This window comes from Sminthopsis crassicaudata, chromosome 4, assembly GCF_048593235.1.
Source record: "Sminthopsis crassicaudata isolate SCR6 chromosome 4, ASM4859323v1, whole genome shotgun sequence".
NCBI lineage: Eukaryota > Metazoa > Chordata > Mammalia > Dasyuromorphia > Dasyuridae > Sminthopsis > Sminthopsis crassicaudata.
Window position 1 is genome coordinate 256211266 of NC_133620.1, and position 13506 is coordinate 256224771.

At 31.1% G+C, this 13506-nt stretch overlaps 1 protein-coding gene across 4 annotated transcripts in view; it reads left to right on the top strand.

Annotated features, from left to right (window-relative positions):
- The window catches only part of KHDRBS2 (KH RNA binding domain containing, signal transduction associated 2), a 977363-nt gene that overhangs the window by 872278 nt on the left and 91579 nt on the right, over positions 1-13506 (top strand). For all 4 annotated transcript variants that reach the window (XR_012489268.1, XR_012489266.1, XR_012489267.1 and 1 more), the window contains one exon: positions 2129-2187. Coding sequence is in view for 1 of the 4 variants with exons in the window: in XM_074310599.1 (XP_074166700.1) it covers positions 2129-2187 (59 nt within the window). In the remaining 3 variants the exon portion in view is untranslated. The remainder of the gene's footprint in view (positions 1-2128; positions 2188-13506) is intronic.

Consider the following 13506-nt stretch of genomic DNA (forward strand, 5'->3'; position numbering starts at 1 on the left):
CATTATCTGTGAAATGAGCTGAAGAAGGAAATGCAAACCACTCCAGTGTCTTTATCAAGAAAAATTCCAAATGGGTGCCAGAGTTGTGCACAACTCAAATAATTCAATAGCAGTAGCAGCAGCAACTATAATATTATTTTCCCTGATAAAATATTAAGTCTTTTAGGAGTAGGGATTATTTAATTCTTTGTATTTGTACCTCTATTTTCTAGTATAGTGCTATATGTTAGGTATTTAATAAATGTTGTTGATTATTGATTGATTGATTGCCTACCCTGTGTCAGATAGTTTTAGTATTTCTGCTTGAAGGAAGGGAGCTAACCCATCTATTTGAAAGCATTTGCCTTTGCTGTTATTTTCTAATGTTGGATTTTAGATGAAGTAGAAATTCTTGAACCTGGTATTTAATCTGCCCCAATCTGAATCCCATCTGCCTTTCCCACTTTATTTTATTGACTTTGCATCCCAGGTAAACTAGACTATTATCTGCTTCCAGAATCAAAACACTTCCACTACAGTTTATCTGTACAATCCATCCCTTTTGTCTAGAATGTTTTCCTTTTTCATCTCCACCTCTTACAATCCTTGTCTTCAAAGCTCAATTCAGGGGTCATCTCCTTCCTTAAGCTTTCCCTTTTCCTTTCCTTCATTGCTGCTCCCCTAACCCTTTCTTTAAGCCTCTCTAATCTAATTGATTTCCATTATACTATACCCATTTGTGTCTTTGTGGTCCTCCCCCAAATCCCCAGAAGTTTCTAAACTCTTTAAGATTAAGGACTGTATTATGTATTTCCATTGTTTATCTGAGCCATTTCCAGTTGTAAGTGCTTATTAGTTTCAATTGGAATAACATTTCCCATCATTTAAAAAAAAAAAAATCCTTTAACCTGATCATCTGGATTCTCTTCTTCCAGAGAGTCTATGATTTCTGATATGTATATATTTATTTGTTTCTTTATTTGTTCATTTTTTATAATCTCTATCCAGCCCTATCTCTTGTTTTTTTTGTCCCCTCTTTTCTTCTAAATACCCCTAAAATCTGAATTATAAAGCATTAAAGAGACCATTTGACTGGGGGTGGTAATGGCAACTATAAATGAGATGGATAAGTTTGATGCCAGGTCCTTCTATTTTCTTCTTGTTTCTTTATTCTTTGGTACTTCCATTCCCATTCCCAGCCCTACTAAAGAATTTGATATTTACCATTAAGTAATTTGCCATATTAGAAGCACTTATATATGGAAATTTCTTTCAATGTGTCAATGTTTAGAAAGGAAATAATTTAATTTTTAAACTAAATTCATAAAAAGTAGCATATCTGAGAATTTTCTTGAGACAATAGTTTTAATGGACCTAAATAATAGTGTGTGTGCATGGTTCAATGCGAGGATAATTTCTTATTTCCCATATAAGATAGTAACTCAGAGACGGGTTCAGTAGTGAAACATTATGCCAGGCTGAAAGAGGTAGCCTTCTTTTGAACCATTATCCATAAAGGTGTACCTTTGATGTGATGCTTCTGTAAGCAGTGAAGAGAAATTTTTTTTTTTTTAAGAAAGACATTTATGGCAGCCATTGAAATATGAAAGTCTCTGAAAAAATTCTGAATGAAAGGAAATCACTTTTATGATTGGAAAGTAGATAGATATCATCTGGAAAATCAGAGAGAAGTATAAATATTATCTCAGTGTTTGAAGGTAGGAATAAGATGGATGCACATTTCTTAAGGAAACAGTATTAACAATCATGCATGATTGACCACCTTGTCACCTCTTAGCTCTTTTTTCTTGGAAATGGACCTTTTATTAACCATCTTCCTGACATACTTTTAAAGAATTGTGCTTGGGTTGTAGGAGAAGTTTGATTTATAAAATTGGAAGATGGAGGTAAAGATATAGGGAGAAATGAAAGGAGGAATGAAATAGGATGAGAAAATCATGGCCCTACTTGTCAATACCCTCTACTTTTATTATTATTATTTTTTTCCCTCTCAAGGATCATGTTTCATGTCTAGAATGTACTGAGATATTATCCTACCACACATTTTACCTTTATCTTCTATATGAGCTGTTTTGAGATGAAAACTTCTGATTCCAGTTACATTGATTGTTCTCTGAATCTATTATAGTGTGCCTGAATATTATGACTATGGTCATGGAACAAGCGAAGACACCTATGACAGCTACGGTAAGACCTTTTCTATCTTTATAAAAATTGTGAAATCAGAAAGCCAATCAGTCACTGACAATGCAAAAATTACCTCTGTCTGTCCTTTTCTTTCATTTTTATGGAAGCCCAGACTAAATTGTATAATTCCAGGGTGATATTTGACTTATGGAGCTAAGACTAGAGAATTGGACAGATCAATTTTGATCAAAATTTCAAAGATAATTAATCACAGTCAGAGATCAATTTCAATAGCAACAGAGAGCATTCTTATTAGTGTCTTGTGTATTTCACTAGGCCAATTGTCAGTCTTATTGATTTGGTAACAGTGGTGTGTCCTTCTGCTGTCATATACATCAAAAAGAGTAATAAATTTAATTACTCAAAAGATTTCATAGCAGTAATTATAGTTATTGGGATATTTATTTATTTAGATGGCACATTTCTAAAAACCTCTACCAGATCTATATTGGGTTTCATGTGTAACAGAAGTTTTGTCAGATAATATTATATTGGAAAAGTTTACAATGCAGATCTAGCAGTGCATTTTATATAAGTATATTGACTGAGGACCACCAATGTAGCTATGACTGGAGAAATTCCTCACCAGAAAGTCAGCTGCTCAGTGATTTTTTTTTTCAAGGAATAGCAAGTAATCTTCTTAGACATAGAATATTTGTGATTTCTTCCTATGGATCATATACTAATGGTGCCCTAAGAGTAAAATAACAAAAATGTTAAGGCATTATAGATATAGATAGTGCACATCTGTAGTCAACTTCCAGGTGATGAAATGCCCTCCTCTAATATAGGTTTAATCCCTTTTCTGTGACACATATTTTACAATGCTGCCTAGAACATTGGAAGTTAAAATAAATCTAGAAACAAAAAAACAATAGATTTTTAAAGTAAGATTTGAACTCAGTTATTTCTAATTTTGAGACCAGGTCCCTATCCATTTTGAAATATTCAATTATGTAACATATATGCTTGTATGTACTATGCATGTGTATGTGTATATGTATACACATACTATCGATAACTATGAGTTCATCTGTATAGAGAACTTGCAGTTTGAAAATTCCATCTCCAGAAGCAGATCAGCAAATTAACTGAGATTTATATACCATGAAATTTATTTGGGACACTGAAAAGTTAAGTAACTTACCCAGGGTCATATGGCTAGTATAGGCCGTTCAATAGAAAAATTCAAACCCTAGTCCTCTTGACTTAGAGTAGACCTTAGTATCTATTCTCTATTTACTACATTGTGTTGCATCTTATTAAATTTATTTTTTTTTTATTTAAAAAAATGTTTTAAGTATACTATATAACTAAACCTAAATGGGAAGCATAATTAAGACTAGAAGTTAAAGTTTTAAACTCAACAAATATTCCTGGAAATTCCATCTTCCATCTTTTTTTATCTTTAAAAAGAAACAGATCATTGTTATGCTAAATATTAACTTATTCATCCACAATTTTTTTCTAAACATTTTACTCTTTCAAAATCATTGACCTTGTTCAAATAAGCAAGAACAGATTCTAAAGGTGTATGTATTTAAATATAAAGTTATTAGCTCTGCTATGTAAGTATACATTATGTAAAAGAAATATATTGGGGATAAATTGATCACTTTTTTTTTTTTTGATAGTGAGTATCTGAGGTCAGATTTATTTATTTATTTATTTGTATAGCTTTTTATTTACAAGATATATGCATGGGTAATTTTTCATCATTGACAATTGCAAAATCTTTTGCTCCAACTTTTCCCCTCCTTCTCCCCACCCCTTCCCCCAGATGGCAGGTTGACCAATACATGTTAAATATGTCAAAGTATAAGTTAAATACAATATATGTATACATGTCCAAACAGTTATTTTACTGTACAAAAAGAATCGGACTTTGAAATAGTGTACAATTAGTTTGTGAAGGAAATAAAAAATACAGGTGGACAAAATTAGAGGGATTGGGAATTCTATGTAGTGATTCATAGTCATCTCGCAGAGTTCTTTCACTGGGTACAGCTGGTTTAGTTCATTACTGCTCTATTGGAACTAATTTAGTTCATCTCATTGTTGAAGAGAGCCATGTCCATCAGAATTGATCATCATAGAGTACTGTTGTTGAAGTATATAATGATCTTCTAGTCCTGTTAATTTCACTCAGCATCAGTTCATGTAAGTCTCTCCAGGCCTTTCTGAAATCATCATGCTGGTCAAACATTCTTGCATATACAGATCTTTCCCTTCTTTAAAATCTCTTTGTGATATAAGCCCAGTAGAAACACTGCTGGATCAAAGGGTATGCATAGTTTGATAACTTTTTGAGCATAGTTCCAAATTGCTCTCCAGAATGGCTGGATGTATTCACAATTCCACCAACAATGTATCAGTGTCCCAGTTTTCCCACATCCCCTCCAACATTGCACATTATCTTTCCCTGTCATTCTAGCCAGTGTGACAGGTGTGTAATGGTAAAATTGATCACGTCTTAAGATGGCTTTTAAGAGTTGGAATGCCATATATGAATGTATGTGTATATGTGTATATTACTCTTATATGCCAAAATATATGAGTAAAAAGTTCTGATATTTATTTTACTTTTAAAAATCAATTCTATTACACTAATTATGTGTATCATGTGTATACATATGTACCATATGTGAATAAAAAAAAAGAAGAATTTAATGTGTAACTGGAGTTTTCAGACTTCAAATCAGCTAAGATAGATGAACTGCCCCCATCATATAGAGGAGGTAGGAAAGAAGGGAAAATGAGAATGTGTATGTATTCACCAAGCTGACTGTGCTTCTTGCCAAGATATCAGACTGATGAACCAAATTCATTTCTAAGTATTCACTAAGCAGGATTCCCATCCTGTGAAACATATATTCCTAATGAGTACAAAAAAATCATAGCTGTAAGGTACAAGGAATTTGGGAGCCAATGTTATTCTATTGAAATTGTCGAAGTTCCAAATTGGTTTCTAATTCATGAAGCTACAAAAATTTTGATATGTTTTTGGAGAAGAACAATTAATGAATCTATTTACTTTATATGGGCATATTCTTGGTAAACTAGAGTTTATTTCCATTGTCTATACTTAGGAAGTATAGAGAGATTTATCAAAAAACCAAAAGATATAATGACTGAAAATTATTGGGAATCTTTGGGCTAAGGGATGTTGTGGGAATATACTTCTCCTTTTCCTTATTATAGAAAGTGGCTAATATGCATCGAGTATTCTGAAGAAAATTACCCTCAAAACTATTAGCAAACAATATATGATAAGATGCCAATTTTATTGGGGTGTATTATAGTACCTATTTGTTATTGTAGTTATTATGGTATTATACACAAAAACCCAAAATAGTGAGTAATGATAATTGAGTTACAGTTTGAGAAAGCCACTTAATCTTACCTTTGCTAATTACATATGGCCTGTCATCCATTTTAAATAATATGTGCCATCTTAGTTCAGAGAAGGGACCTCATAATATGTTATCACTAATAGACAACTTTTTTTAAATGACTTTTTCAAATTTATAACATATAAATGATCAAATGCTTGCCACAAGTATATGAAAGAAATAAGATCTAATATCTTTATAATATGTCAGAGGAGATTGAATTCTTAGAATTATATGCATAAAAATTAATGGAAAAAGTGAATTGGATATCAAAGCTTCTGATGGGGTGTGGTAAGATTTATGCTCTTTTCTCTGTAAATTATTTGAATTTTGAAAGCCATAAATACTGAATTAATATTGCAACAGGGAGACTTATAAAAATAGACAATTGTTTCTAAATATTACTTTGAGCTATTCTAACTCTAATTCTGAAAATAAGAGATGGGATCTAAGGTAACAGAGAGAGAGACCTTACAGTTGTTTTCTGAGGCTCACTAAGTTAATGTAGACTTGGTACTAATCCCTCACTGTGAGGATTTTTCACCAAAAAAATCCACCCTACTTTAAAAGTCTTTTCTGCTAATTAGCACCAGATTGCACACTGGGAAAATTAGCAAAATAAATGCTTGTTAACTAAGTAATAAGGGAAATGAGAAAAAAGAGACTAACTATGTAGACAGCATAAGTAATGTGAGCTAAAATGTAAATTGCAAAAGCAGAATAGAACTTTGGCTGACCCAATCATTTTTTCACCCAATCCTTTTCAAAGACAGCCTAAATAATGCCTAGAACTGAGGCAGCTAGATGGTACAATGAATAGAGAAGCTACCCTGGAGTCAAAAGGAATGCCTAGAACTATACTTTTTTTTTTTTTTTTTTTGGTGGAGACTTTATTTCATTATCTCATTTTACCCTTCTACCAGGCTCTGAATGCCATTTTTCAAAGATTTTGTTACTAAAATATAGCTAACAATTGGGCTTTTTCACAGTAGTCTATGAACCTTGCTCTCCAATAAAAAACATCTTTCTTTATCTAGCCACCTTCCTCTTCTAAGAACCATCTATTAATGTTTTATTTTGTGAAAATGTGGAAGCTATTGCTATTTCACTTCTAATCCTATTTATTTTTGCAGTATGCTATCTTCTTAGAATCTCAATGAATTTTCATACATGTGATCATCATTAAATATAAACTTTTTTTTTTTTTTTTTTTTTTCCCCCAAATAGTAAAGGTGAGATTATTCTGCATAACTGTAAAGCCAGTGCTGGTCTAATGTAATGATTGAATTTTCATATTCTTCTTGCCTCTGTTTCTTACAAAACAAGAGACAAATAGCATCAATTTTTTTTTTTTTTTTAATTCTAGGATACTGAGGATAAAAAGACATACAACCCATCCCTCTGTTCTTAAGTAGTTTCTATTCTACTTGGAGAGCAATAGGTTACCACAGATAAGTACATGAGAATATATTCAACATATAAAATAATTGGAGAAATCAAGAAAGTGTTCAAATGGAGTTAACATCAAGGATACAAAACTATTTCAAGCTTAAAAAGATGTTTCTTTTAATTCAACAGATGAACAGAAGGATGATGAGGGATAAAGGAGCAAAAAAATTATGATAGATGATTAATTAAAGCCCTATTTTATTGAACCCCTATTTCATTGAACCTCTATATTATGCTAATAAGTATTAATCAGTATAACATGATTCCATAAAAGTGGTGATTATCAGTATTAATAGTAGAGCTCAGAGCTGTGTAGCACAGATTATAAATTCACTCCATAATCATAGGAAGCTAACTAAAGAACCTCGACTCTTATTTTTTTCCTGTATGATGACCAAGTATAGCAAGGAGAAGGTGACTCAATTACATGAAAAGCCACCAAACTACTTTTTTTGCTCCTTTATCCCTCATCATCCTTCTGTTGTCCATCAGGGAGATGCAAATGTAGGACAACAGGTGACCTTGGCTGCTTGCCTACATTTTACTTTTTTTATAGGCCCCTCAGTCAATATAGATATTTTTACATCTATTTATCAACCCAGTCCATGGGTGTGCTCATGGGTTTGGTAGAAATTCCTGAAAGGTCAAAATAGGTCTGTCAAAGTCTGCTCATTAGTCCATTTATAACCAAAGGTATCTTGTACAGGTGTACAGCTTCCTGGGAGGTCAAGGACAAGGTCTATCAATCAATGAGATTGTTTATTTTTAAGTAGTTTCACCTGTATTATCTGAGTATCAAGCATTATAAAACTAAGGTCCTAGAGAAAGGGAGCATATTAAGTAATGAAGATCTGCAGTCCACTTTATTAGAAAGGGCTCCTCTATATATCTATACATCTAATAAAGTGCCATTGGCTCAGAACTCTGTCTCAGTTTCTTTTATTATAGGAAAAAAAAAACCCACACAATTAAAAAACACCATACTATGGGGTTCTATCTATATTTTATGTGAACATACTTTTTTATACATCTCCCTATTAGATTGTGAGATCCTTGAAAGGAAGAACTTTTTGTTTGTTTTTGAGTTTCTTTGCCTTTCTTGTATTCCAGCACTTTTGGCACAGTGCCTGTTACAAAGAAGTTGTTTAAGAATAGTTATTGAACGAATGAAAAAAAATACATACATATATATATACATATATATTAAATTTGTAATAATTATTATATGTAGAAGTTACAAAATTGCAAAAGATTCCTTAGGATGAGATACAACTTACAAAGGTAGGGACTTGTCTAGAATGAATTCACAGAATCAAACCATCTCCAGGTCAAGGGGCAACGCTTTATTATGATGAATTACTAATAAGCATGCAATTAAAATAGAGGAAGATGAAACTTTTTATGTGAAAGGATCCAGAGCAAATTTCATGTCTTCTTTTTATGGATGAGGCAACTGAGATCCAAGGTTATTCAAGAAGTAAGAATTTGAGTCATATTTAATTAAACAGGTGTGTTAAATCCAAAACTAGCCATCTTTTCACTGTTTCTCTTTGGCTTTTAGATTTATATTACACAAGATATTTTCTTCTGAAATGTATGCTTTAATAAAATATTCCACCAGATTTATCTTATAACTATACATGAATATTCATTCCTGATGAAATAAAAAATAAATTTATATTCAAAGTATATAAATGAAAATATTTGACTGGAAGGTTGTTTTTTTTTTTTTTTTTTGTTTTGTTTTGTTTTGTTTTGTTTTTCTTTCTCTGGAGTTCCACAACAGGTGCTGTACATTTATAACAGGCACAGTAACTGATCTGGAAAAATCTGGAAAAGAATATAATTTTCTAAGAGTTAATTCCAGATGTGGCACATAATTTTTCCCATCATAATTGTGACCTATACAAAGTGTTGGATATGAATTTTCCCTAAGATGGGCAACTTAGAATGGATCATGATATTAAAGTCTCAAATACATTGTTTATTATAAACAGATATTGAGTAGATGAGTTGAATAAATGATTACATATTCACTCTTAAGTGATTTTTTAGATGACAGGTCCATAGAAAAACTTGAATCTCCTACCTGGAAATAAAGAAAGGAAAACGCAAATTTTGGCCTTTATTCCTAGACATTTAAACGTTTCATTGCAAATCAATTGCAGTACATGCTTATTACCCTCCCAATTTGAAAGAGTGAAAGAGACAGAAAAAACAGAGTGTAATGTTGATGGAATCTGTGATAGCAACAGAGTGAAATGAAGCCAATATGAATAATCATGTCAACTTAGTGGCTGAAAGCTCACACAATAATTGACCATCTTAAATGGAAAAGAGAAATGTACATTGGAGAGATTTTCATTTGTTTATGAAGGTGGCAGAGTTTCACTTAATAAGGACAAATTCACCTATGATTTCCACCAGAATATAGGTACAGACACAATTGCTTCTGGGAAATCAGGTAGTATATGTTGTATGTTTTAAAAAGAAAGAGATGAAGAGAGAGAAAGTTATTGGGTTGTTGTTGTTGTTGTTTTTTTCCTCCAATTTGTGTGCGTGTGTGTGAGTGTATGTGTGTGTGTGTGTGTGTGTGTGTGTGTGTGTGTGTGTGTGTTTCTTTTAGAAAGCAAGATATGAGTCAGTATAGATTTCCAATACTTTGTAAACTATTTGGAAAAAATATGTAACAAAGGAGTACTATCAATTTTTTTCTAGAACACAAATATGGTATTGACACCTACAGCCAAAACACAGAAAATTATACACCAATCTCCCAAATGAATATAGTAGAAAAATTTTAAACAAAATATTAGCAAAGAGATTACAGCAATTTATCAGCAGAATAATACACTATGAACAAATGGAATTTATGCTAGGAATGCAGGGCTGGTTCAATGTCAGGAAAACTGTTACCATAAATAACCATATTAACAACAAAACCAACAGAAATTATATGATACTATCAATAGATGGAGAAAAAAAACTTTTGACAAAATTCAGTACTCATTTCTAATAGTTAAAAAAAAAAACACTAGAGATCATAGGGATAAAGGGAACTGTCCTTGAAATAATAAGCATTGTCTATCTAAAACCAATAGCAAGCATTTGTAATTGAAAGAAGCTGGATACATTCACAATAAGATTAGGGGTGAAATAAGGATTCCCATTGTCACCACTATTATTCTACGCTGTACTAGAAATGTTGGCTTCAAAAAAAAAGAAATTAAAGGAATTAGAATAAGCAATGAGTAAATAAAACTATCACTCTTTGCAGATGATATGATGATACACTTAAAAAATACTAGAAAATCATCCAAAAACCTACTCAAAAAAATTAACAATTTTAGCTAAGTTGCAAGATAGAAAATAAATCCACAAAAATAATCTGCATTTCTGTATATTACTGACAAAGCCCAGAAACAAGAAATATAAAGAGAAATTCCACTTAAAAATAATTGTAGACAAAATAAAATATTTAGGTATCTATCTGCCAAGACAAACCCAGGAACTATATGAGTACAATTACAAAACATTTCTCATACACAGTCTAATCTAAACAATTGAAAAAAATACATCAATTGCTCATGGGTAGGCTGAGCTAATATAATAAGAATGACAATTCTGCCTAAATTGTTCTGCTTATCCATTATGACTTATCCAGTCATACTAATCAAACTGCTAAAATATTACTTTACATAATGAGAAAAAATAATAACAAAATTCATTTGAAAAAACAAAAGGTCAAGTATATCAAGAGAATTAATGAAAAGAATACAAAGGATGGTGGCTTAGTAGTACAAAACCTAAAACTATATTGTAAAGCAACAGTAATCAAAGTCATTTGGTGCTGATTAAGAAATATAATAGTGGATCAGTGGAATAAATTAAATAAACAATACACAAAAATCAAAGCCTATAGTAATCTAGTATTTGATAAACCCCCAAACTCCATCTTCTGGGATAAGAACTCAGTATTTGAAAAAAATTGCTAGGAAAACTGGAAAGTAATATGTCAGAAACTCAGCATAGACCTACATCTCATAATCCATACTAAAGTAAGGTAAAAATGGGTAGCTGATTTTAGGCATAAAGGTATGATACCATTAACAAATTAGGAGAGCAAGGGATAATTTACTTATCAGATCTTTGGAGAAGAGAGGAATGTATGACCAAAGAACTAGAAAACATTATGAAAGGCAAAATTGACAACTTTTATTATATTAAATAAAAATTTAATAAAATTTTGCATGAAAATCAAGAGAAACAAAATTAAAAGGGAAATACAAAGCTGGGAAAAATTTTACAGTTAGTGTTTCTGATAAATTTCTCATTTCTAAAATATTTAATGAACTGTAACAAATTTACAAGAATACAAGTCATTTGCCAATTGATAAACGGTTAAAAGATATGAACAATTTTCAGATGAATAAAAGTGTTTTCTAATCATATGATAAAAATTGCTCTAAATCCTTATTGATTGGAGAAATACAAGTTAAAATAATTCTGACATCATATCACACCTCTCAAGATTGATTAAGATGTTAGGAAAAGATAATTATAAATGTTGGAGAGGGTATGGGAAAACTGGGACACTAATGCATTGTTGGTAGAGTTGTAAAATCATCCAGCCATTCTAGAGAGCAATTTAGAATTATGTCCAAAAGGTTATGTCACCGTTCTTACTCTTTGAGCCAGCAGTGTCATTACTGAATCTGCATCCCAAGGAAATCACAAAGGATAGAAAAGGACCTACATGTTCAGAAATGTTTGTAGCAGCTCTTTTTGTGGTAAGCAAAGAATTGGAAAATGAGTAGATGCCCATCAATTAGGGACTGGATGAACAAATTGTAGTATATGAAGTTAATGGAATATTATTGTTCTATAAGAAATGATGAACAAGCTGATTTTAGAAAGGCCCAGAAAGATTTATACAAATTGATGCTGAGTGAAACAAGCAGAATCAGGAATGCATTGTACACAATAACAGAAACAATGTGTGGTGATCAACTATGAAAATTTGGTTCTTCTAAGTGTTTTAGTGATCCAAGGTGATCCCAATAGACTTTGAATAGAAAATGCTATCTGTATTCAGAAAAAGAACTATGAAGATTGAATACAAATCAACATATTATGTTCATTTTTTTGTTTTTTTTTCCTCTCTCCCATTTTGTCCTGATTTTTCTCTTCCAATGATTCATAAAGCAATGCATATTAAAAATAAATAAATAATTTTTTTAAAGCAAGGTATCAGTGAACCAGTAGAATTCAACTTTTAAGTTATTTTTGAATGACATTATGAGAAATAAAAAAAAAAAAAGCTTTTATTTTTCCATCATTCATCTCTCATTCAATCAGAAATGCCAGTTGGGCTCAACATACTTTTGAAGAAGAAAAGACATATTTTATAAAAAATTTTTATTATAATTTTGAAAAATTAAATATAATCCAAATATAATAAAAATATAAATATAAATACAATAAAAAATTGAAAAATCCAATTTTATGCCAACTTCATGTAAATACTTTTACAAATATATAATGTAAATTTCTGGAAGGCAGGGATTATTTTATTTTTGTCTATGTCCTCATTTTCTAACACACTATCTAATATTCAGTTAACATTTAATAAATATTTGTAAAATATTTGAATTATAATCTGACAGACAGATAAGTAGATAGAGAGACAGATAGCAGACAGACAGACAGATAGATAGATAGAATCCTCTACTAAATTCCTAATATGTCACTCCAGAAGATAGATGATGAGAACAAGTTTTCAGAGTTCCTATCATGTTATAAAGAGCCTCTCAAAGAAGATAGTCATGTCAGTAGACTAAAGGTCAACACATCCAAGTATAGGTAAGTTTATCAAAAGTCTGGTCCTGAGGCAATAATCTTTTCATATCTATAGTAAATCATGAAGACTGTATTTTGAAACATGGAAGGATTGTAATTTCTTTCCCTGGAGCAACTATGCACAGAGTTGCCTTTTCTCTTTTCTTACTTATTGAAGTTTTTTTATGTATTTATATTTTATTTATTATAATATGTATATATTTTATTTATTGTTTTGTTTATTTTTTAAAAATTTACTAATTATTATGTACATTATTAGCTCATGTGTCCATTAAGACATCACATAGCCGTATATAGAGATCTGGTCTCTGAATCAGGAAGTTCTGGATTCAAATCTAGTTTTTGAAACATTAATAAATTAATAAATATTTGGAAAGTGCTGGGTATATCCTTGCTATATACCTTTGGAAATTTCTGAATGTTTCATTGTGTCAAGCAAATGTAAGATTTATACTGTTGCACCTGGTTGTTAAGCTATTTTAGCAGAGGGAGTCATTAGGAACTTCCAATGAGGAAATGTTCTCTACTTTATAGCTAGGCAACTGTTCTGCAACATCAAGAAAATATTGCACTTGCTTTTAAAAAATGTTAATATCTGCCTTTCTATTGTTTGAGACAA